The sequence below is a fragment of the Lepidochelys kempii genome, chromosome 1, assembly GCF_965140285.1.
Source record: "Lepidochelys kempii isolate rLepKem1 chromosome 1, rLepKem1.hap1, whole genome shotgun sequence".
Lineage (NCBI taxonomy): Eukaryota > Metazoa > Chordata > Testudines > Cheloniidae > Lepidochelys > Lepidochelys kempii.
Genome location: NC_136380.1, coordinates 338,359,562 through 338,382,500, shown reverse-complemented (window position 1 = coordinate 338,382,500; position 22,939 = coordinate 338,359,562). Strand labels below are relative to the sequence as shown.

The 22,939-nt window shown below is 45.7% G+C and overlaps 1 protein-coding gene across 1 annotated transcript in view; it reads left to right on the top strand.

The window, feature by feature from the left end:
- Window positions 1-21,631, top strand: part of MCM10 (minichromosome maintenance 10 replication initiation factor) — a 33,916-nt gene extending 12,285 nt beyond the window's left edge. The window contains exons 9-20 of the mRNA XM_073328741.2: window positions 529-645; window positions 2,802-3,001; window positions 4,065-4,165; window positions 5,206-5,316; window positions 5,403-5,520; window positions 6,007-6,226; window positions 8,535-8,676; window positions 10,572-10,690; window positions 14,563-14,676; window positions 15,562-15,707; window positions 16,192-16,234; window positions 18,053-21,631. Coding sequence (XP_073184842.2) covers window positions 529-645; window positions 2,802-3,001; window positions 4,065-4,165; window positions 5,206-5,316; window positions 5,403-5,520; window positions 6,007-6,226; window positions 8,535-8,676; window positions 10,572-10,690; window positions 14,563-14,676; window positions 15,562-15,707; window positions 16,192-16,234; window positions 18,053-18,136 — 1,515 coding nt within the window. The 3' untranslated portion in view covers window positions 18,137-21,631. The remainder of the gene's footprint in view (window positions 1-528; window positions 646-2,801; window positions 3,002-4,064; window positions 4,166-5,205; window positions 5,317-5,402; window positions 5,521-6,006; window positions 6,227-8,534; window positions 8,677-10,571; window positions 10,691-14,562; window positions 14,677-15,561; window positions 15,708-16,191; window positions 16,235-18,052) is intronic.
- Window positions 21,632-22,939: the final 1,308 nt, after the last annotated feature.

Genomic DNA, 22,939 nt, shown 5'->3' with positions numbered 1-22,939 from the left:
GAGCTAGCCTGAGCCCTTGTGTACAGTGGGCTAGCCTGCTATAAATCTTTCAATTAAAGTGAACTGTAAAAGGTGCTAACTTCCAGTAATGACATATGAAGCCGTCTGTCTATCCACAGAATGCATACAGCATGGTCCATAGCAATGCAGCCTAGTCATACCAATATAGCTAAGCTCTGTTCCAAGGATGACCGTGTTCAGGGCTGAGCAGGTATTTGGTCTCCATGCCTGTTCAGTCTTTGGCTTCTCTGTGGAGACTTCCAGCAGCCGGGCCACTTGATGGTGGCTTTTGTCCTGCGAACACATGTTCACTAGAAATTTGGACTGAGACCATCTACTGGCTCATAATCCATCAATTTGCTGTCCTGTGGTAAATTACATTTGGTCACTACCAACCTAGACAGGAACTGAACCAATGACCTGGAGATCAAGGGCTCTGTTTCATTACCATCCTGTGACCTATCCAGCCCCTCTCCAGAAGTCTGTTTATTGAGCCTTGGGTTTACTCTTTGTGCTGTTTCTTTTTAGATGTGTTTGTCTGTTGATCACCCCCAAAAGATATTACTTTTGGGTGAAGCTCTGGACTTGGGAACCTGCAAAGCTAGGAAGAAGAATGGTGACCCATGTACACAGATTGTTAACCTGGTATGTATCTGTTGTTGCTTTTATGGGTCACTGATGAAGGAAAATCTGGCTGGTGCCTTTGAGCCAGTGCTCTGATTCTGTGCATTACTATTGGGTCGTAATTTATAACTAATGTGTGTGTCATTAGTTGTGTCAATGGGCAGGCCTTCACCTGCATGCCCCCTTGTGGGCTGTTGGTGCTCTACAGGTGGCCTGCCTCGGTTTCCCCATTTTTTTAAGGCTCTCTCAGTCAAATTGCTAAAACTCTTCTCAAGTCCAGAAACGCATCTCCCTGGGGCAGGATTTATTAACAGAATATTCAAAATAAAATTTCTCAAATCCCCATCAAATCTTGACTCCTTGTCTCCCTACTTGGGGTCTCCCAGGCCTTCCCCGCCTCTAGCCTTTTACTCAAAAACTCAGGGTTTCCTGCTGGAGTCTACTTACTCCCTGCAGCCACTCCCTGCTGTCTCAGGCCTCTGCTGAAGCATCTTATGTCCAAAGACTCTGCAGTCTCTCTCTCCCTGAGCATCCCCCCTTGCTGGCAGCTTCCTGCTGCTCTTTATAGGAGAATTATAGAATGGTAAGACTGGAAGAGAGCTCAAGAGATCATCTAGTCCAGTCCCGTGCACTCATGGCAGGACTAAGTATTATCTAGACCATCCCTGACAGGTGTTTGTCTAACCTGCTCTTAACCCAGCTGGTTCTACTAACTAAACCCCACACCCCATCGTCGGTGTGGCAGTCAGGGCTAATGGTATGATACTTGCCTGCTCCAGGCCTGCGGCCTTTAGGGGCAGGCCACTCCATTAAAGGTGGGAAGGTCAAGAAGGAGGAAATGAAATCTTAATCTAATCTAAATATCCTTTGGTCACCATATGCTATGTTAAGATGTGAGCTTTGCCATCTCTGCAAGGGACCCTATGAGAGTGGAGCCCCTCTGATAATCTTTGGGTTCAGTTCTACCCAGATATATACACAAGCAAATGCATCTTGAAAACTGTTCCTTTGTGACTAAGACTCAGTACATGCTCACAGCTCTGATGTCAAGACCATGTATCGAGAGTATAGAGTTGTGAAGAAGGGAGGGTTTGGGTGTGGGGAATATTCTAGTTTCCACTGGCGTCTGAGTTGGTGGTAGTTCATCCAGGCTGAGAGTTCAGACAGATGTGGGGATGAGCAGAGAGGGGAATCATCCCAATAAGAGCAGAGCCGAGCACCCACAGGTAGGTGTAGAAGGAAAAGAATACAGGCTTAGTACAGAACCTTGAAGGATACCAGCAAAATGGGGGAGGATTGGAAGTGGGGTAGAAGCATTTGGAGATGGAGGAGGACGGTAATTGTATAAGACATTTGCAACAACATTGGAACGTGCTTATATGTCAGCACATGGTGACATGGATGTGCAGTATCCTAAACCTCAACTGCATCAATAAACATCTAGAGCCGGCAGTAATGAGCCTTGGGGAGGACATTTTCTGGCGGCTAACCTGGCTGGAGGAGGTGACTGGTTCTTGGCTAACAAGCACAACATGCCTGATCTGGAAGGTATTGCTACTAGAAACCCTGTACATAGAACTACATAGAGAATGACGTTATTTCAACTGTGATGGAAAGTTAATGAACACCATGAGTGGAGGGTGCTGTTCACAGTATTGATCCCTCCCAACAGACAAACTAGGACAATCACTGATTTTAATCTCTATTCTCTCTTGGGTTTATATTGAAACGTGTCTGTAAACTTTTTTAACTGGCTGTAGGAAACTTCTCATTTTTAGTGTTGCTTTTCTTCCATGTCTATGCTTGTAAAGAGGCCGTGTAACTGAAGGTCATGAGCCATGGCCACATACATACTGATGACCCAGATGTCGGTGAGGTGAAACCTTGGACCTGCAGACTTTGAGAATAAGCTATTCTAAGAGGGAATATGTAAGACATTAGTGTGTGGAATCTTGTCTCCCTCTAGTGACTGGTCCCTGCATTATAACAGCCTTCAACCCACAGTGGTAGAGGCCTGTGTGTGTGTTGGTCAAGCTCAATACTTGCTGGTGACTCATCATGTTTGTATGAGCACAGCTTAGTTACAAAAAGATATTGTTGTTTTTCTCAGGGGAAATGTTATCTATCAATCTCCAGTTAGTCTTCAATTACAGAGCTCCCTTATTTCTTTCCTTCAGAATGACTGTGAATATTGCCAGTACCACGTACAATCCCAGTACAAGAGGCTCAGCTCGAAGCGGGCAGATTTGCAGTCTAGCTTCTCCAGTGGCCGTGCTCCAAAAAGGATAGCTTGCAAAAATCCCAGCTTGAAGGAGCGGCTCTGTCAGGATGGGTTTTACTATGGAGGTGTTTCTTCGGCAGCCTACGCAGCCTCAGTGTAAGAGAAACTGCTTAATTTCCTTGCAGCCCTTGGCTCTTTGGCAGAATTCACTTCCTGACTACTTATAAGTGTGCCTGAAGTTACCTTTAAAGAGGCCAGCATTCCTTTGGGTTCACTAAATTAACCAAACAGGAATAAACTGCTCTGAGCCACACCGCATTTGGCAGGGAGCCTGCCTGGCCATCCAAGGTAAGCAGTCAGTGCTTGGATGGAAAACACCTTCCTATCCTTGAGGTGGTGTTGGTGAGTTGGTATGTGATGTTCTTACCTCAGAATCTGTACCACAACAATACCGCATTGTGAGGCTGGGGATGCTGTGCTGCCCTCTTTCAAAGGAGGGGTAAATTTAAGTCCTGAGCACTTAAGGTCATTAAAGATCCCTGGGCACTTTTAACCACTGTGTCCTGGCCAAATGCTATCGTGGGTAATTACATTCTGATGACATATCCCTGGATCTTGTGTTTTTTCACTTCCTAACTTAAATGATATGATGTTGCTGTGTGTTATTAAATACCTACTGCCTCCCACCTGGGAGTGATGGGTGAAGTGAGCTGTATGTATCTGGTCTCTACTTCACATGGGTTCTGAGACTTAATTGGACCCTTTCCAAATCCCAGTGAAGTCAGCAGTGGAAAGACTCCCATTGACTTGAGTGGAAGCTGGATCATGCCCAATACTTGCAAATCACTTTTAGGATTCTCCTAACAATGCTACCTGATTACCTCATTAAATGACATGTGTGGCTGCATGTAGCAATCTCTCCTATCTTTTTCTTGAGCTAAAATTAGCCAGATTTCGTCAAAGTCTCTGTGTCTCCTTAATACTCAGAAATGTGTATCTAAATCTTGGCAGAAATGGGAAGCCCAAGTCTTTGAGATACAAAAGATTACAGCACAATGTCCCTACTTGTGAAGGAAGCACCTGCTCAGAGTGAATGACGGGTAATTGGAGCATTTGGGGAGTTGCTGAGCTGGTACTCAAACTCCAGTACTGCTCCTCACCCTTTACTGCTACATGTCTTGGAGCAGCACTCACTTTTTGTGGGGTTTTGTCTCTGTAGTGCAGCAGCTGCAGCCCCGAAGAAGAAGATACAAACCACTCTCACGAATCTGGTCGTAAAAGGAACTGACGCAATTGTACAGGAAACTAGAGAGAAAATAGGTAACTTTCTTTCTTCCCGTCACATGCTTTCTGCTTGCTGTGTGACATGTCTGTGGAGCCCATGATGTGTGAGCTAGTTTAGAGCCTCTGGGAAATTCTGTAGTTACAAAGATGGCCAGTTTGAATTCACTTCCCCAAATGATGTAAACTACCTCCATCTGGTATCACAGCTGCACAGAGAATGTCCAGCTCTCTTCAGAGTATGTTTTGTACCTCTCTTTTATTATACAACCTCCTGCACGCACATATCTCTGGGATAGAACATTACTGGCCAAAGTGTGGAACTTGCTCCATCCAGTCCTTGGCCAGCATGAAAAAGTTACTGCTAGACTGAGGGAGCACTGGTAATTCTAAGATCTCCAATTGTGAATCACTGGGCTGAAAACAAATGACTTGAACCATTGGAAACAGGGTTTTCACGATTTCTGGGGACATTGAGTATGCCCCGAAGAGAGAGGCATGCTGGGGCGGTCCCAGCACAGTCCTGGGAGGTGGGGATCTCAAGAGTGCTAATCCTGGCTCTGACACATTCCTTCCATGGCATTGAGCAAGTCACTTAACCTCTCTGCCTCCATTTCCCTTTCTGTAAATAGGATAGCCCTTGTTGGGCCTCCCAGGGGAGAGAGGAAGGCTGGTCTAGTGGTTAGGACACTAGTGTGGGACTTGGGAGATTTGGTTCAATTGGTATATTTCTGTGTGATGCTGTACAAGTCACTTAGTATCTCTCTGCTTCAATTCCCCCTTTGTAAAACATGTCCCTACCTCCCAGGGGTGTTGTGAGGATAAATACATTAAAGATAGTGAAGTGCTCAGATACTAGAGTAATGGGGCCATCTAAGTACCAAAATAAAGAGGTGGGATGTTGTGAAGCTAATTTGTGACCTCTGTTAAGATGAGAGTACTATGTGAGCACTGAATATTATGTTTCATAGCCATTCTCATGTTAGAAATGTTTGATGCATTAAGTGTGAGTGCTGAAGCCAGACCTACATTTCCCTTCCTGGTTCTGAGTCTGTTGGGTTTTTTGTACACTGCTCCAGGTATGGTGAAGAGACCCATGCTATGTACTGATGAATTCAAAGAATTGTTGGCAATGCCAACCTTTGGAGCACGAAACCTCTGCAAACACTTGGCCAAAGCAGATGCAGCAGGTATGTCCAGGTACTCCCGTGACACTCCCCTTTGCTGAGCCTTGGCTCATTCCTTGCAAGTCTCAGTGTCTGTATATTTATTTCAGATGCTCGAGGGAAGCAAGGATCTGCGTTCCAGTCTATCTCCGCTTCAGCACTGCTCAAACAACAGAAACAGCAAATGCTGGAGGCCAGAAAAAAGCGATCAGAAGATATACAGAGGCGGTAAAACACGCTCCATCATCTGATGTTTTACAGGCAGACTGTCCTGTTGGGTGGGAGGGTTTAAAGTTTTATGAAACCTATCTAACTAGCAATATCATAAGACTTATTTCAGTGAACAGTCAAATGCTGCATCATTGTGCCTGAGAACCAGAAAGGATAATGTAGGGAGAGTGTTAGAGCAGGAGGCTGGGAACCATGATTCCTGGGATCTGCCTACTCTGTGACTGACTTACCTACCTCACAGGGTTGCGGTGAGCCTTAATGTTTGCAGAGTGGTTTGAGCTCTGATTAAAAGGAAACTGACCGGCCTAACTGCACTATCCAACTGGGTGACATGCAGAATGCTTTAATAGCAATACAGGCAAGGCCTCTCCCATTGAACAATGGCTTACAATATGGCTTCTAAAGTCAATTGTACTATTTTCGAGCTTTTCGATTTGCCAAGATGAATCATGACTGTACTTCAGTGTTTTTGTCCTCTTTTAGGTTTCTTCAGAAGACAACAAAAACCAATAGCCCAGCTTTACCATCCTCCTCAGGGCTCCGCTCTCCAACCCCAGGGGCTGAATTTCCCAAAGCTGCAAAAATGTCAACCCCTCAAGCACCTAGGCTGGGGATAGGCTTCTCTGAGGGCGATGACGTCCTCTTCTTTGATGATTCTCCACCTCCAGTACCAAAACTGAATGGTTTAGTAGAAGCTAAAAAGGTAACAATCCCTTTGAACAGTTGGACTTTGAGCTCCTGACATGGGTCATGTTGCAACATGCAGCCTTTACTTCCGAGATCAACGTGTTAAGCTCTGTTGTACCCCATTGTAAGCTTCTAATTCCGATTAGCTGTTTGTGTCCAAGACACCATGCTACTAGTTTGTCTTTCAGTAAGTATTCAAAGTGGTAGGATATCTGCTAAAGAAAATCTGTGCTATGCAAACTTCTGGCACTGGGATTTGGAGTCTCACCTCTTGCTGGTTGAAATCCTGCCTGAGTCAGTCATGAGTGAGTTATTACTGACTGGCCTATGAGAAATGATTTGCTGTCAGTCTAAATCCTAAGGCACAAGTGTCAGCATCACAGAAGCCATCGTTCTAACTGGCACCCTTGCTGTCAGTCTTAGCCAAGGACATGCTGCACTTTAGTTTCCTTTGATCTGAAGGTGGGATTGACTCCCCCTTCAGCAAGTGGCCATTCTTTGGAGATTGCTTTGAAGGAGACGTATTTGTGTGTTTCTAGGACAGTACACAGCAGGGATTTAAAATGTCAGCACCAGAAAACAAGCTCAGTACATGTACCAGGATGGGGTGCATAAGCACATTCACTCCCAGAGGCCAAAGGCTTTCCCTGAAAGCTCATATTATGCACTGTGCAAACATAAATTCTTGTTTGCCCTGGTTTCTGAGACAAACCTGGGAGATCTGCAGTAGCTGCACAGAAAGCAAGATTGTTATCCGCACTCTGTTTGCTAAAGCCTGTTTTGTTTTCCATTTTGAGAGATGCTTTGAGTTTTAAGCTCCTCAGAGATGTTATAAAAATATCAGTGTTCCCTCTAATTTTTTACGTCCATGTACAGAATGAATTTTGTTATGTGCACCAATATGGAGGTGATGTGTGACACATCACCTTCATATTGGTGCATGTAACAAAATTAATGTGGTGGGGGTGGGGCTGAGGCATTCGGAGTGTGGGAGGGGACAGACGGTTGGGGTGCGGGAGGGAAGTGAGGGCTCTGGGGTGGGGTTGGGGATGAGCGGTTTGGGGTGTGGGAGGGGGCTCAGGGCTGGGGCAGAGGGTTGGGGTTTGGGAGTATGAGGGCTCTGACTGGGGGTGCAGGCTCTGGGGTGGGGCTGGGGATGAGGGCTTCAGGGTGCAGGAGGGGGCTCAGGGCTGGGGGAGAGGGTTGGGGTGCAGGGGGTGTGGGCTCTGGGGTGGGGCCAGGGATGAGGGGTTTGGGCTGTAGGCCTGCGGTGGGGAGAGAGAACTCTCCCCAGCCCTCTCTCGCCGCAGCAGCTCGGGGCCGGGAGAGAGGTGCCTCTCCCCAGCTGCGGCAGCTCTGGCGGGGTTGGGCTGGGCCAAGGGAGGGGCTCCTCTCCCCTGGCCACAGCAGATCTGGGGCAGGTCCATATTGTTGCCGAGGGAAGGGTGCCTCTCCCCCGGCCACTGCAGGTCTGCACTGGGGAGGGGTGCCTCTCCCCTGGCTGCGGCAGGTCCGCCCTGGGGGAGAGGCATCTCTCCCTGGCGCAGCCCTGAGCCCCGGCTCAGGGTTTAATAGGCAGCTGCGTGGCTGTGCAGCTTAGAGGGAACTTAGCTCTTGATCATTTTATTAAATGTAACCCCTTCGTGGCTGGGTCCTTTGCCTCAGTCAGTTAACATCCAAGTGAAATCTTTGGAGTGCTAGGATGTACCTTGTACATTCAGCAGCACAGCGGATTCATTGTAATCTGTATTTTTCCATCCTCACTGCCATGAGCTTTAGTAGTCTGGTTCCCAGCCAGCAGAGAATAGGTACGTCTTTCCTTTGCAGGGGTTTAATTTCTTGTCTGTAAGAGAAAATCGACTCCTCGCTAGTGAGATAGAAGAGAGGAATCTAACATTTTTGGATAGATCTGGAGGATTATCTGCAAGTTTCTTTTAGTGCCCAGTTATTAGAGTGATTTATATAGAAATCTCCAGTGATGTTTCCTTTCTGCCTTGAAAATGCAATTTTCTTTGTTCTAGCTCCTCTCTATCTTGTCCAGCACCTTCGTCTGGATCTCAGACACGTAGCCCCGTAACACACCAGTGAGAATTATCAGCCTCGTTTTACAGATTGGGAAACTGAGTCAGTGGTTGGGTGATTTGGCAAAGGCTACACTACTAGGAAATGCAGAGTTGGGATTAGAATTTGGTTGGGATGCCCATGCTAAGTCTAGAACACCTTATTGCTTCTTCCAGTTGACATTTTCCCATCTGCCTTGGAATTAGGAATGTGTGACCTTGGATACTTGTGTTCAATATTAACATTTAGTTCCCATCTTCTAGTTGGCTGCTATAAAGAAACTGCGAGCAAAAGGCCAAATCCTCAATAAAACCAACCCAAACAGTGTTAAACGGAAACGATCTGATCTTGCCGAAGTTCTGGAGATCATGGAGAGAGTTGAGAAAAACATCCCCTCATCACAAGGTATGAAAACACAGACCTGACTTTAAAAAGTGAGTGCGTTGTACAATACAGTACCCTCCACGTATCACCAGGTGCCTTACGACCAACCATGTTCAGCTCAGCAGCTGCTGATGAATTACAAAAGTACTTTTGTAACTAAAATCACAGGCTGTGTCAAAGAGATTTGGAACTAAAACAGGTTTTCAACCTGATTTTAAAAGGCCTAATTCCATGATGGATCTGGTGACAAAGGTGGGGTATCCTGCTGCTATGGAGACAGACAGACCCTGAAAGCTCTGTCAGAGATCATGCCCAGATTTTTTTTAAAATTGAAAAATAGGATGAGTGCTATTGGATTTTCTGCTGTTGGAAGGAATAGAAACACAAAATCTGTAATTCTGGCTTTAAATCTTTAACCTAGTCATGATCTCTAATCGTGATTTTTTTTTAAAATGTGTATTGTTACTAAGTCCTCCTGGATCATATATGATGCAAGAGCTGAAAGCATGGTAGAAACATCAACGTGTTTATTCATGAACATATCAAGCATGTTGCAACTGTTGGCTGGAAGATGTTCAAGCAGAGCAAAGCATTGTATAATGCCTCACAGTCATCCTGTGAGATAAATATTCTCCCCGTTTCCCTGAAGTGCACACTGCTCCATTTGTCACAATGGATTGTTAACTCTGAAACTAAGAGATGACAATTTTAGGGTGGGAATTCCAATTGTGCCCAACTGATGTAGGAGCAGGAGTCCCACGGACCCTGAGAGGCTTCTTTTCCTAAATCTCCTAATCTTATCCTGAAATGTCATCCTTAATTTTCAGAGTTAACACTTTTATGAATGTGGTATGCACAAATCTCTTTGAAAGGCAATGGGACTTGTGCTCCTAAGTCAGTTAGGCATTGTTGAAAATCTCACCTGTAAATGTCACTATTGCTGACTACTTTGCTGTTGATCATTTTAGCAGAAACATTTTCTGCTGCTTTACTTACCCTACAGCACTTCCCCTGGCTTCTGCAGTATCGTGTGTGTGTGTAAGGCTGCCGAAATCTTCAGCTTGCCCCCAGCTCTCCCCAAACAACTTACCCAATGCTGCTGGTTGTCAGTAGTGCAGCATATTGCAAACCTGGGCTTACCATAAACTAACTGACTATCCCAATAGGTAACGCGGGCTCTGCTATCCTCATTGACCTTCATAGTTAATTGGTTCCAAGCTTCTTCATTTTAATGAGGCTGCTGCAGAATTTCTAGTCTCCAGAATCCAGGGATAATGCTGCAGAATGTAGGTCCAGCTTGCTACAGGATCCACTGGGCTTTGATCCTGCTCTGGCAAGGAACCTCACTCGGTGTGTACGATACCTGCTATTCTAAGCCTGTTTTCCTCCCTTGGCTCAAGGTATTATAGTATTTGTAATTGTACACAAATTACATACTTGGCTAAATCTCATCAAGGAAAGTGATTTAGTGGCTACAGTGCGAGAGTGACTCATAGCTTCTCCTTCCAGCTCTGCTACTGACTTGCCATGTGTATTCTGGTAAGTCACTTAACCTCTGGTTGAGTTTTCCCCTCTGCATGACGGGAATAATACCAATCTCATAAGTGTTGGGAAGCTTAATTGTTTGTAAAGTGCTTTGAGATCTGCAGAAGAGGAAGCTAACATTGTTAGTAGCATTTTATTTTCTCTTGTGATGACTGGATTGGAATTTGACCTAAGGCCTGTAGCTACTGCACTAATTACACACCCTATTCTCACTCACTCCTCCTTTACAAAATATTATTTCATACGACTTGAGACATCGCTTCGAGTGCTTGTTGTTTGTAAAGTACAAAATGATGGTTATGCTTAGAAAGCAGAGCATGATTTTAAACTTACCCAGCGGCATAAACAGCAACCCTGTCTTGTTTCTCTAGGTGCAGATGAACTAGAACCTGCCCAAAAGAAACGTCGAGAACAGCTGGCATATCTGGAGTCTGAAGAGTTCCAGAAAATCCTGAATGCCAAGTCCAAGCACGTGGGCGTCCTTAAGGAGGTAATTGCTTTGTACATATACTTGCACTGAGAGTGAAAGTTCAGGATCATTACAAATAATTAGACACTCTAACATCCAAACCTAGGTGTTGTGTACATGAGCTTTTACAAAATATGCATTCACTAGAAATGTTTCCACAATTTAAAAAAATTCCAGTGAAATTCATTTGTTTGAATTTCCACATTCCCTTGTAGACACTGCAGCATTGTACTAATATTACTTCTGGGGGAATTCTGCGCCACTGCACAATGCAGAATATGTGCAGAAATTAATGTTCTGCACAGAATTTTGTCCGTCCCCCTCCCCCCTTACAGAAACGGGCTGCAGAGCTGATGGCTGCCATTAGGGGGCCGCTTGACCTGGCGGAGCCCAGCTTACATACAGAAGACAATGCCAGGGGGAGGGAGCTGGAGGGATCCCGGCAGCTACAGTTCCTGGCTGAAGGAAGGAGGCTAGCAACGTGTAGGAAACAACCCAGCATCAGGTTGTTTCTCTCTCTGGATCCCTGGGCTCTTGGGGGCGGTGCAAGTGTCTGGCCTGGAGGGCTGGGGCTGGGCCCTGGAGAGTAGTGGGTGAGGGTGTCTGGGCTGGGGGTGGGCCTTGTGGCTGGGCTGTGGGGGAGAAGAGGTGCAGGTGTCTGGGCTGGAGGGTGCCCCGTGGCTGAGCTCTGGGGAGTAGGGGGTGCGAGTTTCTGGGCTGGGGGGTGCCCTGTGTCTGGGCTCTGGGGAAGGGTAGAGTGCAGGTGTCTGGGATGTGACTGGGTTCTTGGGGGGTGGAGCGGGGAAGCTGGGGGCGAACTGCGGCTGGGTTCTGGGGAAGAGCAGGTGTCTGGGGTGGGGGGGAGCACGGCTGGGTTCTGGGGGCAAAGGGATGTGAGTGTCTGGGCTGGCGATGTGCCCTGTGACTGGGCTCTGGGGGGTAGGGGATGAGGGTGTCTGGGCTGGTGGGGGGGTGCAGCTGAGTTCTGGGAGGAGGGGGTGTGAGTGTCTGGGCTTGGGGGGAGGGGGGTGTCACTGCTGGGTTCTGGGAGGAGGGTGTGCAGGTGTCTGGGCTGGGGGGTTGCCCGCGGCTGGGCTATGGAGGGAAGGGAGCTGAGAAACAGGAACTAGGTTGCCCTAGGAGTTTCTTTAACTCTCTACTCCTGGGAGAATGATTTTTTGTGTCTGACATAGTTGCTGACAGGTATTTTGAAATAAATTACCAAAGTAATTGAAACTGATGTGATGATATTGTGTTATTTTGACAAAATATGCAGAATTTTAAAATATTGTGTGCAGAATTTTTAATATTTTGGTGCAGAATTCCCCCAGGAGTATAATATATGAAAACTAGGAGGTGAAACTGACTAGTCTAGCATCATTGTTCAAGGTGCATGAGGTGCAAAGAGCCAGTGAAAACACAGCTATTAAATATCTAAATTATACTGTCAGGTTTAATGTTAGATGGGGTGATAACACCAAGACTTTAGATTTTTAACTTGACAGTGTCCCTTTTAAGACACAGTTGCAACGGTGTGTGGGTGTGCGTAATAAGGGAGATGCTCACATTGGTTATAATTCTTAGCGTATTTATAGCACTTTTCACGGGAGGAGCTCGGAATGCTTTACTTTCTATTTATTTTGTAAAATTAGAACAGATGTCAGAGACCCGTTTAGTCTCAAGGTGAACCTACAAGTCCTGATTTTTTAATTTACTGTTAAAGGCTAGTAACTGCTATGGCACCTAATAAAAGCTTTTTGAATAAGAATTCTCATTTCCCTTTGTTGGCCCGAGCACAATCCTGCAGGTGTTTCTGAGATGCTGAATGTACAGTGCCCCCCTGTAGCATACACACTTAGACACACCCTGAAATGCAGCTTTGCTATGAGGAGTGACTAAAACCAGCGCATTATTATGAAAGACAGAGCAATTGAGGCACCCACTGGAACAAACCATCATGAATCTCTTCCAGGGTGCTGGCCTAGGTGTCGTGGGACAGGTACAATGCCCCTGTGCCCTAAAGCTCCGGCAGGGAGCGTTATAAGTGGCAGTGTGCGTGACACAGAATGGCTAGTATGACCACCGTGCAGTATTGCAGTTTGCACTGGTTCAGTCCCAGCAGTGCTGGTTGCTATTATGTGATTCTCTGGTGTGGCTGACAAGGCTTTTGAGAGCCCAGGTTGACTTTGCATAGTTCCAAATTCTGCTCTGCTACGGGTGTAAATCTGGAATATCTCCGCTGAACTTTGGGTCTACGCTGCTTTTACTGTGGGTGTGTCTCCACTGCAGCTGGAGCTGTAACTTCCAGCTCAGGTAGACATTCCCTCGCTAGCTTTGATCGAGTTAGCATGCTAAAAATAGCAACCCCGCATACAGTCCTGTCTGAGACCCTAGGTATGTACTTGATCAGCTGGCCTATGCTGTGATGGCTGCAGTGCTAGGTTTATTTATATATATATAGATATAGATAGTGCTGGCTTGATCAAAGCTAGTGCAGGAGTGTCTGCCTGAGCTGGAAATCACACCTCTAGCAGCAGTGTAGATTTACCCAGAGAGGAGGATTTGACCCACTCCCTGTCATTTTACTGCTAAACTGATCAAATTTGATCTGAAGTCAGAGCCACAGACTTGAAACACCAAAGCTGGACTAGTTCCTGGTATGAGGGCATTTACACCTTGTCAGTCTCGGTCACTGTTTCCCTCTTCTGCAGTTAGCTGCCGTCTAGCACCCTGTCTGTCCCCTCCTGCCTGACATGCACTCTGTCCTAACAACATCAGCTTGTGGCCCTCCTCCTCTTCCTCCAGGCTGGCTCGCTCCCCACACACGCTGCATCCATGTGGCCTCCATGCTCTCCCTTTCTAGAAACCATAAGGGGATTGAGGTTTCTCTGGAATCTAGTTCTCCCCTGTGCACAACTGAGAGTGCCAGTTATCAGCACCAGGAGTCCCAGTCATGGGCCAGGACCCCATTGTGCTAGATGTTGTTCAAACAGAACAGGACAGTCCCTGTCCCAAAGAGCTTATAATCTAAGCAGTTGTTTTATAGCAGGCCAGCTATTGCAAATATTCATATCTATGGAGTCACTTTGCTCTCCAGAAAATGGACACATGCCTATTTCGTTCCACTTCTGTGTTGTAACCATGGCTGTGGGCAGAGGGGTTGCAGAGTCCAAGCTTTTGACTAAAATGTGGGCAGTGGTACAGGCGATCCAGTAGATGGCGCTCTTCCCCTGGAGTCAGTATCATAGAATCATAGAAGAGTAGGGTTGGAAAAGAACTCAGGAGGTCATTTAGTCCAACCCCCTGCTCAAAGCAGGACCAACACCAACTAAATCATCCCAGCCGGGCCTTAAAAACCTCTAAGGATGGAGATTCTACCACCTCCCTAGGTAACAGTACTGTAACAACTCCCCAGGATGGTGTGGGGCACTGTGCGACTGGAGATGAGATGCGTAAACCTAAGATACTAATCAGTAAAGATCTCACGGCACTTTTCGTAAGAGTCTGAAAGCTGACTATGGGAGCCTGGGCAAATCCCAGTTCAGGTCATCCTGCATGCCTCCCTGCACTTTACACTTCAGTACAGAAGTGAGTGTAACTAAGTCGTGTGTTAGCTGTTAATCAGCATCTGAGATCTGCCTGGGCGAGCGCTACATTTCAGCAGTGGGTGAAGTGCAGCGTGTGCGTTACATACTGTACTCTTTCAAACAAGGAACGCACACGAAATGGATTATTCGGAGCTTCTGAACATTTATCTGTCGTTCAGAGGTTTCAGTCTCTCCGGGGTGGTATGTAGCAGTCCTGGCCAACCCACTAGATGCGGAGCTGCTTGCACTGTTTCTAGGTGTGCTGTTTGCATATCAGACGACAGTGCCTCTCTTGTGCTCTGGCAGGCTGAGGCTGAGCTGCAGGAACGGTACTTTGAACCTCTGGTGAAAAAAGAACAACTGGAAGAGACGATGAGGAACATTAAAGAAGTGAAGTGTCGGATTGTGACGTGTAAAACGGTGAGTGACAATGGAGCAGGCAGGTGTGTGGAGCATGCAGAGTGGTTTGAACTGGATTTGAGTGAGGCCTTCAGCCGCTATCTCTGCTGAAGCCTGGATTGGTGATTAGAAAGAAAACCACTTGATCCTTATGAAGGTTCTTGATTATACCAGCTGGAGCAGTGAGTGATATTGAAGGAGTTAGAGCTTTGGTGAAATAGCACAGATTTTAGTATTGCATTTGAGATTTCCGGAAGCAAAGTTAAGTGCCCCTTTGTGGGTTCCCAGCGCCTAAGTCACTCTGGGGAAGATCTGCTTCCCAGCAACTGATTACCAGGTTGTTTCACTTAGATCAGACTCGATAGTCTCTCATAATTCTTGTCAGTCTGAAACTTTGTACTGGAATCTGGAGTATTCTAGGACTGGGTGAAGAATGAGCTCAGGTACCTTGGAACATAGCAAAAGGCATCCAAACGACTAAATTTTTTTAATCTGCATTTCAGTGGCTCCATTTGGAATGGCAGAGGTGGTGCTTTACCATAATTTAAAATGCCATGGGACAGAAGGAAGTTTCTTCCTGCCTGAATAGTTTGAACCACTGACATACTTTCCCTCCTATCTGTCTATCACTGCACAGAAGACTATCTGTACTCTGCACTTCGCTGGGAATTGGGCCAAACATGACAAAAGGTGGTAGTGAAGAAGAGGGAGGGGCAGAATGGGAAGGGTTTGGAGGCAGTGATCTTATCAAGTGGGCCATTCTCTGGGCATGCAAGAATGGGGGGGAGGGGTGGCATTCTGCTAATCCCGAATGAACACTCAGTTCTCCTTGGACAGCAGAATAACAGTTCTTTCACTTATAGTGTCTCTACTCTCTTAGTGTCCTCTCTCTCTCTCTCCTTGCAGTGTAAATACACGTATTTCAAGCTCCGAGAGACATGTGTGAAGGAGAATCATGAATACCACTGGCATGATGGTGTCAAGCGATTCTTCAAGTGTCCCTGTGGAAACAGAGCCCTATCTTTTGACAGGCTACCAAAAAAGCCCTGCAGGTAGGAGGGGCTCTCAGGAACATGTTGGCAGGTTCAGTTGCACCAACCAAAAATCTGAGGACACTTTATCCCAGTAACATTAGCATGTGCTAATGCCCAAAACTGTCACTCCCTGCTGATAAGCATTATGGAAGGGATTTGGGTTCGCTAGAGATCCTCTGTACAGGGCACCAAGCGAACCCCAAATCTAAGGCCAAGTCTACACTACAAACATATATCAGTATAACTACATCGATCAGGGGTGTGAAAAATCTACAACTCTGAGCAATGCAGTTATCCCCCCACCCAAACCCCTGGTGTAGACAGAGCTGTGTCCACAGGAAGGCTTCTCCCACCGACATAGCTACCGCCTCTCGTGGAGGTGGATTAACTATGCTGACGGGAGACTCTCTCCTGTCGGTGTAGTAGCATTTTCATTAAACAGCAGCACAGCTGCACCGCTGTATGTGAAGACAAACCCTAACGCTCCATCTTCCTCTTTCAGTGCCTGTGGCCTCTTCAAATGGGAACGTGATGGAATGCTCAAGGTAAGCCTGGGCCAAAGCCAACAGTGGGAACTGGGCTGCTTCTGTTAGTGGGTTTCCCCAAACTTTGTTTTGGCACTAATATGAGCTGTCTGAGAAGGGGACAGCTTCTCTATTTAAAAAATAGCCATGGTTAATCAGGGCCCAAACCACCACACGCTACGGTAAGATGTAAAGTCTTCCACTCCTACTGAAGTATCTGTGGTGGAATGATGTGGCGACTGAATTGTCCATATGTTGAATAGTAAAAGGCCTGTGCTGTCACTGTACACCCCCTTATGTCCGGGCGTAGTGCTGCGGATGTGCCTAGCCTTCCTTTCTCCGATTGGCGTCAGTAAATTCATGGGCAAGGGGAAGCCAAACACAAGCTAATAAAATGGATGGAGCACTTGTAACAGCAGATCATACGGCCTACCTCGGGATGCTGGCTCAGAGCTCCCAAACTGCAAGTCCACAAAGCAGTCTCTGAGCCTGGTCAGGCTGGTCTCCTGGACCCTGAGAGAGAGCACGACTACCACCCATTGCAGCCTACAATGCGTCTAGTCCCCTCACCCCTGTTCTGCTTCCTTATCGTGTTTAAAGAGGCCAGCCCAAGGGCAAGCCCCCCTGATTACACCCAGGTTGCTTTGGTTGTGAGCTCCTGCCTGTTTCTACATTCCGTGTAGACATTAATGCAAACTTACAATGACGACTTTGTTTTTCCAGGATGTACCTTAAACCAGTAGTTTTCAACCTTTTGTCATTTGCGGACCCCTAAAACATTTCGAACACTGGTACAGGCCCCTTTGGAAATTCAACCTGTGGTCTACAGGCTCCTACCTTAGAAGTCTTGGACTGAAAACTGACTGAACAGAATTCAGCTACAAATGTTGCATGCACTCAGCACAGCATTTGACGTGTCAGAAAGGGCACTAAACTGTGGGCTTCTATGGTAACAACAACACTTCCAGGTTTTGACCTGTAGGTGGGCTGTTCACATACTTTTGATTGATCAGAAAAATGGAATGCCTTTTCTGGGATCTGAAATTCTTTTTTCGTAGTCACCTTTTATGGATCCCTTAGACATAGTCTGCGGATCCCCAGGGGTCCATGGATCATAGGTTGAAAACCACTGACTTAAACCAACAAGAGCCAGGGAATTCAGACTGCTGTCCTGTTCTGGAAGGGTCACTGACAGTTTAAAAATGATACTGTTGTAAATAAAAAATACATTGCTACCTTACTTACATATAACACATTAGAGTTTTAGATACTTAAGTTTTTTCTGTGGTAACATTTCACTATGCATGCTGTTTGGGAGAAATGTAAGAAGGGAACAGTTCTGATAGTGAAAACAGACTGATCAGTTTCACTTCTGTGTTTCACAGCCAGTTTCTAGTCAATTTCATTTTCCAAATGCATTTTTTCATGAATTAACATGGTGATGTGTTTGGGTTGTAAAAGCAGGGAGAATGTTAACTAGACAGTTTCCCTTTAACTCACCCAGTTTTCGTTAGGCATTGTAGTGTGCATGTGTAAAATTGTGGTATGGGACTGCCTAACCTCCACTTTAACGCCTCAGTATTGTACGTTTCTGTATTTTTTGGCATCCTTAGTTTATTCTTTTCTTTTTGTTGTGTAGGTTCCTTATTTTAACTGGCATGGTGGGAGGTTGCATTTGCAGGATTGCCTGTAGGAACTCTTGAAACATTGTCATGATTTTTATGATTTATGTAGATACGTATTCAGATAATTTAGCCCACCCATGACTCCTTTGATGATGATATATTGCAGCTGCCTTAGCTTGGATTTAAATCTTCCTTTGTATGTTAATATTTCTAGGAGAAGAAAGGCCCGAAGATTGGTGGAGAAACGCTTTTACCAAGAGGGGAAGAGCAACCCAAATTTCTTACTAGCCTTAAGTAATCCACCAGTGATTTTCACAACATACTCCTCATTTTTTGTCTCCGAATGAATCACTTGTTTATCATAAAGCAACTGGGTGCTGGGTTTTGCAACAAACAAGCAGGGCAATCGATTTCTTGGGACAAGGTCGTCCCATAATCTTTCCTCCAGTATGTGGATTGGAATGTCCAGCTTCGAACTTTTTAAACTGATTGAAGGAACCTCATGTGGATTTCTTGTTCATGCCCTTCATTCTTAGGAACGTGGTGTTCACAGTATTTAATTTAGGGAAGAGATATCTAGTATCATGGAATCTGAACCAAGAAGTGGTTTCCTCTGGATCCTGAAGTGTGTATAGAACAGTTCATTAGAACTACCCCACCGGACGCGTAAGACGTAAACAATTATAATCTTGGAGGGACCTTTGAAACAGTCTGCAAGAACTCGTAGCATTTCTGTGGTTCATATAGTGGTCCATCATGGGGAACACATCCATCAAGGTGTCTTAATTCAGCTATTCCAGCCTTAGGATGTATTCCCTCACATTGTTACAGGGTACATAAGCAGCAGCATATAGCAAGTTGAACTTATAGAGGTACATGATGTGGCATGACACTTTCCATTGGTTCCAGAAATCCACAGGGGAAATTTCAAGCTGTTTGTGGAAGTTCTTCATGTGTAAAGTTTTCAAAAGTGCCTGAGTGGCACAGGCATTTGACTTTTATCTAAGCCACTCAGGTGCTTTTGAAAGTGGCACCCCACCTTCCAACTGCCCGGTGCATCTAGGCTGCCCGGGGCCGACTGATGACGTGTTATCTTTACAACCACACACCTAGAACGTGCCACTTATAAAATGGTATTTAAATTCTTTTAATGAATCGGCCAATATTTTGTCAATGGCTTTAATAAGCAGACAAATAACAGATTATTTTAGATAGCTTTTAACCCTTTCTCTAGCGTTTTAATTTTTTTTTAATGATTACAAATACCACAGTCTTTAGGACCCCCTAGGGCCTGAATGTGTGAAGTAGCCATTTTTGGGATATTATCTGCTTCACATTGAGCTGAGTGAGCTGCCAAATGCCAGGTCTCCCACAGAGTTTCCCTAGAAATACTGGCTGTGTTTGGCAAACGTTACCCTATTTGACAATCTCCTTGGAAGCAGCCCTGGTTTGTGGCATCTGGGTCCATCAGGTTCCTAAAACCATGAATATATTTGTAGGCGCTCAGACCAAACTCCCAGAGACCAACATACGGTTTGGTTTACACTTAAAAGTTATGTCAGTGTAACTACGTTGATCAGGGGTCTGAAAAATCCATTCCCAGACAAACACCTGTGTTGCCAAACCCCTGATGCTGATACAGCTACGTTAAAGGAAGAGCGCTTCTGTCTGTGTAGCTGCTGCTGTTCAGGGCGGTGGTGGTCCTTCATCAACAGAAAATCTGTTGATGTAAAAGCTGCATCTATGCTAGGGAGCTGTACTGACATACCTATGCCAACATAGGCTCTGTCATGTAGACGTATCCTAACATGTCCAGTGGACTTCTAGCTCAAAAGCTCTCATGTTACCCTTTTTTGCACAAGCTATGCAGATGAGGAGTAAGTAATTTGAATTGTAAAGACGTATCTGTACACTACGCAACAATTAGTGTCCCCAGTTGGTGCTGTTGCCTTCAGTCTTGCCCATCCTAAGAGATTCAGAATCATTGGCTTTAATCCACTGTGTGGACAGTTGACAAATGGGTACTGCCATTTATTGACTATTGTAAATATTTGGGGTCACTCGGAATTTTGTAAATACTTTGCACAATAAAGAGCTCCAGGGGTTTAAATGTTAATTTGTATTACAATAAATGATAACTCCTGAAGAGCTTTTTTTTCTTTTGATCAGTTCTTTTAGGCAGGTTGACAGAAACAAGGAGCTAAAGTAGGTTGGTTTGCCCAAGTACACACGTGACTGGTGACCGAGAGGAATTGTCTCGCAGCCTCTGGCTAGACAACATTCTCTCTTCTAGACCTGGGCTTAAAATTTAGGTCTACATAGCTATGAGCTCAGGTGTGTGACAAATCCACACCTCTGAGTGCTGTAACTGTGCCAACCTCGCCCCCGCTGTAGACATAGCTATGTCAACAGAAGAATGCTTCCATCAACCTAGCCACAGTTGCTCTGGGATGTGGAGTTCCTACAGCAGTGATGAGCCCTATGTATAGACATGGCCACAGACTGGTAGGAGTTCACTGCCAGTGCACAAAATCTATCACTACAAAAATTAACACTAGGCCGTGGTCTACAAATGTAGATCTGCCTAGCTGTGTTGCTCGGGAGTATGAAAAATTCATATTCCTGAGCCCTGTAGTTAATCCAACCTATCCCCAGGTGTAGATGTGACTAGTCTTTGCAAGAATTCTTCTGTTGACATAACTACTGTCCGTCGGGGAGGTGGATTACCTACAGTGATGGCAAAACCCTGTCCATTGTAGCACCCAATAGTGTAGACATGACCAGATTCATTAATAGCTTCCCTCAGTGTACAGCTAGGGAACTGGAAAGAGCTCTGGGCTTTCATTCGTCAGCCAAGGTAAAGCACTGAAGGAAGAAGAGTTGTCCTTGCAAAAAATGTTTCTAATGAAATTCCAAAACCAGAAAGCTTGTGCACTGGGTTTCTGATGTTAAAGAGCTCTCTGGCTTGTCTGTAAATTCCATCAATAAGGTAGTGATGTGTCATTCCATATTCTTTATGAAAATATGCTTATGATATGAATATGACATAACTGAGATATACTTTATACAAGATGGCTCATGTGAGATGTCATGGGAAAGGTTGTGATTTACTGAATGCGATTATCGTGTTTGTATACCTGTATCATTTCTGTATCTGAAATTAGGAATATTGACTATGTATCTGTATTTCAGCTGTGTTACTTTGGGTGATGCCCACTACTAACATTTCAGGTACAACAATGGAAAAGCCAGACAGGGCGGATGGCCCATCAGCGAGGACAATAGACGGTGAAAAGCTTGGCCTTCCTGTGGACTCTCCATATTGCCACTGACTCATGGACTCTGTGATACTACAGAGTCAGGTGGTCTTGTCACCTGATACTAAACATTACCTGGGACATCTTGTAACTTTCCACTGTAAGGGAAGGGGGGGTAAAGTTTGGGAAACAAAGGATTCCCGTCTTATGTAAATCCTATTTAAGGGTGGGGAGGAAGGCAATAGGACTCCTCCTCTTCATGGCCTGTCTGCCCAAGAAGAAAAACTGAAGGCAAGGGGGGAGTCCAGACTGAGACGGGGTCTAGTTTGAAAAGAAATATAACTGGAACTCTGAACCACAGACCTTTGCAAACTGCCTGCAACAATATCTAGGGTGAGAAATACTATTTGTAACCAATTTCTTTAGTGAAACTAGCTTAGTTTACATGTTTGATTTCATTTGCTTAGTCATCTGCTTTGTTCTGTTTGTTACCCCTTTTACCACTTAAAATCTGCCTTTTATAGCTAATAACATTTGTTTTGTTTATTACTAAATCCAGTTTCTGTAATTTCTAACTAGGGTGGCAAGAACTATGCACTCCTCTCTCCACATTGAGGGAGGGGGTGAATTTCATCTAATTTTGGGTTTGTACTCCAAGGCAGAGGGTGGACATCAGGGTGCTGTGGTACGCCCCATAAGCTGAGCCTTCTCAGAGCGGATCTCAGTCTCTCTGTGCAGCTGGGTATGGCCCTGCCTGTGTGCTTGGCTGGAAAGGCTGGGGAGCTGAGCACAGTAAGACCAGATAAAAGGGGGTCCAGGCTGGCAGAATAGTTTGCCTCAGCAGCGTCCCAGCACACCAGGTGTCATCCCAGGGGGCCCAGCCCATCACAAAGGTGCGTACACTTTTATACGCTTGGGGAAACAGAATTCCCTCTCCAAACTTCTAGTGTTGCTGTCACCATGGTAGGCACATACCTAGGAAGCATTGTTGCAGGAGAGCCAAAAATGAAATATCCCAGACAGGAGCATTTATCCTCAGTGGGGCTCGGAGCACTAATGTTAATTCCCTTTGTGCAAATGTGATAGGTACGTGGCACAGTGCCACGCTTAGGCTGCGGAAGCAATGGACGAGGTGGGGGGCATGAAGGATCAGGTCTTAGGCACTGGTTTCAGGGTTTGGGTGATAACATCCCATGTCTCAAGGAAGGGCATCAGACAAGAGGTGGCCTCGAGTCCCAGAGCTAGAACCAGTTGCCTAGATCCAGTTGGCTTGGAAGCATGTGGGACCCAGCAACTGGGTCCACTCACAACAGGCCATCCACTGGGTTAGTGGATCAGTTCGTAACAACCCAGATCCTGCAATCCTTTGTGGCTGCAAAGGATTGTGGGTCACAGCAAGAAATGACAACTGGCAATTTGGTCTGGGTGAGAAAGGGGTTAGAAAACCTTGCTCTAGTGGAGTGAGTGGGGCCTGGCAGGCATGAACGCCTTGGTTCTAATTCACCTTGCTGTGTGGCTGAGTCCAAGCTGCTTAACCTCTGTCTTCCCCTCTCTATGGAGGATAACATACCTCAGTCCTAGGCGTGTGGCAGGGATTAATTAATATCTGCAAGCACAGAGATTTCTTTGTTCGAACCATGTTATCAGATATTCAACTGATAAGCCCTGTTAAATCTGCTTGGTAATAATTATAAACATTCATCTAGTGGTATCCTTCACGGTAAAAGGACTAAGACTCCCATTGACTTCAACGGCCTTTGGATCAGGCCCTAAACGATCTGCACCAAAAGGGGTAAGAAATGCAATAACTGAGCACTCCGTAGGAAATACTTCTAGGAGATCCT